This window comes from Zophobas morio, unplaced genomic scaffold (assembly GCF_036711695.1).
Source record: "Zophobas morio isolate AGI-343-1 ecotype UQ-CSIRO unplaced genomic scaffold, CSIRO_AGI_Zmor_V1 ptg000339l, whole genome shotgun sequence".
In the NCBI taxonomy this organism is placed as follows: domain Eukaryota; kingdom Metazoa; phylum Arthropoda; class Insecta; order Coleoptera; family Tenebrionidae; genus Zophobas; species Zophobas morio.
In genome coordinates this window covers 37328-42126 of record NW_026972443.1, presented here as the reverse complement: position 1 = coordinate 42126, position 4799 = coordinate 37328, and the positions used below count along the sequence as shown (strand labels likewise).

General features: G+C 40.2%; 1 protein-coding gene across 1 annotated transcript; it reads right to left on the bottom strand.

Moving 5' to 3' along the window:
• Nucleotides 1–1730: 1730 nt before the first annotated feature.
• On the bottom strand, nt 1731–4379 carry LOC135120097 (uncharacterized). Its single transcript, XM_064044439.1, has 16 exons — nt 4306–4379; nt 4031–4255; nt 3873–3978; nt 3732–3821; nt 3555–3665; nt 3392–3499; nt 3179–3332; nt 3055–3125; nt 2901–3005; nt 2703–2843; nt 2555–2653; nt 2421–2495; nt 2289–2369; nt 2095–2228; nt 1954–2039; nt 1731–1900 (listed from the first exon to the last, which is right to left on the bottom strand). The coding sequence occupies exons 2-16, from the start codon at nt 4235–4237 to the stop codon at nt 1855–1857; spliced, it is 1614 nt and encodes a 537-aa protein (XP_063900509.1). The 5' UTR covers nt 4238–4255; nt 4306–4379; the 3' UTR covers nt 1731–1854.
• Between the last annotated feature and the right edge of the window lie 420 nt (nt 4380–4799).

Below are 4799 nucleotides of genomic sequence, written 5' to 3'. Positions count from 1 at the left end.
CTCTTTAAAAAACCATTCAAATAAGTAAAAATTATCTAGTGGTTCCTCTGTTACAAGTAAACTTAAAAATAATTTTTTTTTCTTAGCAATTCTTACTTTTTGCAAGCACCCAGAGGTTGAGACCAAGGACACCAACTTCACGTTTGTAGTTTTATCCTCTTCATCGGAATAAAAGGTGGATTCAATTCCATATATTCGTAATAAATAATTTATTGTGGAAGCAGAGGCCGTAAAAAAACCATTTATTACAGCAAGGTAAACAAATTCCAGGTCCTGTAAATCCTCATTACACTGATTGCTGGCGAGGTCGGCACAAGCTTGTTCTTGATTATATAAGGACTTCAAGGACCTTTTAAGCAGCTTTTCATCTTGTCCACAAATATAAACAAGGACAATGACACGTTTTACGTTTGCAGAAATAGGCAGAGGAGGCAAAAATTCTAGCTTCAGGTTAGACAAGGGATTCATGTACTAGATTTTTACGCACACCTAAAAGCGCTTTTAGCCTCCTTTTTAATAATACGCGGTTTAGTCTGCTCTCTATAGCTTTTCCAAAATTTTAATTAAAAAAATGGTTTATTATATTACAAAACTTTATTATTGTTACCTAGTTTTTCTTAAATACCCTTTGGCTATAACAATTTTTTAATCGCATATTTTTACCATATCTTAACTTTTTGGCTTTAACGACCCAATCATATTCTTCTAACCTACAGTAAAAAGTTTAAGCTTCGTCTTCTCTACCAAGTAATTTTGTTTATCATCTAATGTTAGCAAGTTTTTAATTTTTTGGATTTAAATTTTATTACATAATTATTCTCAATAATAAATTAAAAAAACCTATAAAATTATAAGTCAACTAAAAACGCTAGGCCGTTGCTATGTGACATGGGTATTTTCTTATATACAATATAAATTTAAATTTATGGACTTGCCTATTGCTTCCCAAAGTGATATTGAAAAACGTTCACACGTTAGAATTTAGTAATATATCTTGAAAAAGAGCTAAACAATTTAATGTTCTACTAGTGGAAAAAATATTTACATAAAAATATCTACTCCATTAGGGCCGGGGTTTTATATACTTTTAAAATAGATCGTCACGACAAAATATTACTAAATTGCAAAGTAAGAATAAAAAGTTGTTAAAGTTTTTTTGATAAAAGCTAAAGATGAATAATTTTAAGTATCGTAGTTTGAACATGTACCCCTAATTAAAGATGTTAACTTACTCATACAGAGAAAGAGCAATCATTTTTTCTATTTAAAAAATAAGCACAATTGTTTAGCATTTCCAGTTTTAAAAGACGAATAAGCCTTGATGTAAAATGTTAAATAGACTAAGAATGTTGTAAGTTTGTATAGCAATGTTTATAAAACAGTCAAGACCAGTCAAGACCCAATCTTGCCAAAGTCCCTCACGAAATTTAATGTTATCTGTCTAGTACATTGAAAAATATACGTAACGTTTATAAAATAGTTTTGACTGGTCTGTACTTGCAGATAAATTATAACTCTCGAGGGCTCAAACGAGATGAGCAATGATGCTTTGAGGCATTCTATACAAGTTAGCAGACTTATTTGTTCTTTGCCTTCAAATAGTGCCAACAGTTGGTGGGGGAAAACTTCCTGTGGGGTCGGTTATCCTAGGCAACCCTAACTGAAACCCCCAACGGTGAAGTATGTTTTTTATTGTAATGATAATAGAGAGCGCTAGTAATTATTGGGTTTATTAATAAAGGGCTCAAAGTTTCCCAACTCATGCTCTTTTCGACTTTCATCTAGCAAAGGCCGCTACTTCATAATACTCGCCATCCTCTACTTACTTTCCCCCCAACGCTCATGACAAGCTCATTAAAAGTTGAAGCCGCCCATGTTGGGAGTGCTCTGAAAACGATATCTGGAAGCAAATAATAAAAAAGGAAAAGGAAAAGAAAAGACATGCATCCATACCCTTCCCTTGCCTGCTGCGGAGCCAGCGCCTCCTCTTCATGCTCCACTTCGAAAAACTTAAGGAGGTCCTGACAGCCGTCTGCGACCTGCGCGCTGAGTTACTACCAACAGGTATGGCACACGCAAACAATAAAAGAAGACCTTCGCGTTCTGCGTCTGCTGCATTATTTTGTTCAATATTTGCACGCCGTTGTTCTCCTCAAAAGTCAAAGCATACGGATTTTGCCCGTCTGGAGTGTTCAGTCGAGTGCCCGCCTGTAGAAACTTCTTAAGTCCTGCCCGAAAGATGCATATTGGTATACGCCACGTGGAAAGCAGACTGTCCACTTGCTCACCCAAAAATATGACACACGTGGTTTTCGGATCGGGATGGTCCTCCAGAACTGTCAATAACCCACCAATGGCGCCTTGTTCCACTAAAGAGTCACAGTTAAAACAATTGCTACCTTACTAATAGCAAAACGTACCAAAATAAGCGATTATCTCTTGGGACTGCGGGCTGGGGCTGTTATTCACGTGCGCAGCATTGGAGACGGCCCACGCTGCACCGCAACGGTAACAAAAGGGCGACTCATAAGCCAGTATGCACCAGAAGGCTCACCCGCCTCTTTGCGCACGCGGTGGTCCTCGTCCCTGAGACAGCGGACCAAGCCGGGCACTACATTGGCCTGGACAGCCGAAAGAACCTGCTCAAATGTCCCTGACAGGACCAGTAAGGCGCGTGAGAGCAGTCGCGTGGGGAAAAGTACCGGCCGTGATATTGGAGAGAGCCCAGCAGGCGTCTTTGCGGACGGACTGCTCGTTGCTCTCGATGAGGCTGTGCAGATGCGAGAGGCAGCCGTAATCGATGAGCCGCTGCGTCTGGATTTCGTCACCGCCGAGGATGTTCCCTGGCATATAGAGTCCGACAGTCGCTCTAGTAAAAAACAATTCGGATCGAGACCCACCCACGGTGCGCAAGACTGGCGAGACAATGTCCTTCGACGGATAAGATAACAGCTGCACCAATCGGGGGGCGACGCCATGTTCAAGCACCGCCTCGATCCCCCTTTCTGTGCCGCAATTAGATACAGCGTGAGCGGTAAAGCACATGCCGCTCACCGAGATCGGATATGAACGTCCACGCCCAGCAGGCGTCAGCAATGGTCGCCTTGTCCCCCGCGTGGACCAACCTTGAGGGCAAGCAATGAGGCTTGTTTCTCTCGAAGAGACTTACTGCAAGAACCGCGCCAGGAGAGGAAGAGCGGGGAGAAGGCGCTGGAGATCGGCGGATGGGTTTTTCCCGCGGCACAAGTTGGAGAGCGTCCACGTAAAAGTGCGCATTAACGTCACATTGGCCTTGAAATCCTCGTCACTTTCAATCCCTTCGTGGGACGCAACTTAAACCAGAAAGAATGACCAAGTAAGAAATATAAAGTCGCAAATAACGGAAGGGCACCCTGCTCGTAGTTGGTGAGGGCCGTCGAAAGGTGCACCATAAGGGGTTCCAGGATTCCGTGGTTCATTGTCAGATCCCGCAATTCCGGGCAGTCACCAGCTATATTCCCTTCAAAAAAGAAAAGATGAGTAGCTGAGTGCAATCCTGTAAAGGATAGCGATACCCAAAGCCCACATAGCCTGTTCAGCGACTTTGAGATTTGAATCATACAGCAGTTTAATGAAGATGGGAATCGAATTGGCATCAACCACACATCTTGTTTGTTCTTGGGTGCCTAAAGCGCGCAGGGGAAAAAGTAAAAAAATTCAAATTATATATTGTTTCTGCTAAAAAAGTCAACCGGAGGCAATGTTTGTGAGCGTCCAGGCCGTTTCGATACGAAGAATTTCATCGTCAGAGTTCATAAGCTGAACAAGACGAGGTATAATGCCTTCAGAGAAAATAAATAATACAATACAAACATATAAAATTAGCAGGCAACCAGTGTCAATCACTTTTTTAAGGGGGGGAACGGTTTTAGACGAAGAAAGTAGTCTTCGTATTTGAGTAGTGCTGTATTGTAAAACGTTAAGATCCTCGGAATAAACCTATTACAAGCAGAATTAACAGAAAGAAGTATTTATTGGCCTTCCAAGAAACCTGCTGGGCTAGCTGGGGTAGATCTTCAATACTTGGAGGAGGATACTTTATCTTAGTTTCAGGAGTTAAATGGGTCAAAGTAGCTCGCTTTTCCAATAAACGTTCTTCTCGTTTTTGTTTGCGGAGCTGAACACTTTCTTGTTTTTTAGTTCTGCGGATAGAATCAACGTCCTTAGCACCTGCCGCCTTATATTCGCGATCCGTCATTTTTTGTACTCAAGTCAACTAATAGCGAAGTTATAATAATTTAATAATATAATAAAATAATAACTGACACTATGTTAGTGGATGTACAATGTTGCAAAAATGTTATAGGCAAATTTAATAAACAATCGAGCGAACTGTAACCAAACAGCAGGAGCGCACCAAAAAAAGCCAAAAGGATATAAAAACAAATTGTACTGACTGACATGTGCTTATTGGAGCGATACTAATATAATTGGGCTCTTAAGCAAATTTTGAGAACATCTTTTTAGGGGAATATCTTAGTGAAATTCTCAAGTGACTCTAGAGAATGGTCGATACTCTCTAAGAAAACATTATTAAACGTACTTCCTTGAACATTAAGAAATAAACTTATGGAATGAAAAGCTCACGTATCCTCGTAATAAGGTGTAACTAGTTAAGCAGTTGTGGACAAGTTATGGGTTAAACTGCAGTCCCACTATATTACGCATCCGTTAAATATTCTTTTATAATTATACTTAAAAAACTTCTTGGTGGCAGTTTTTCAGTATTATAATATATAAATCGTATAAATTAATTAATG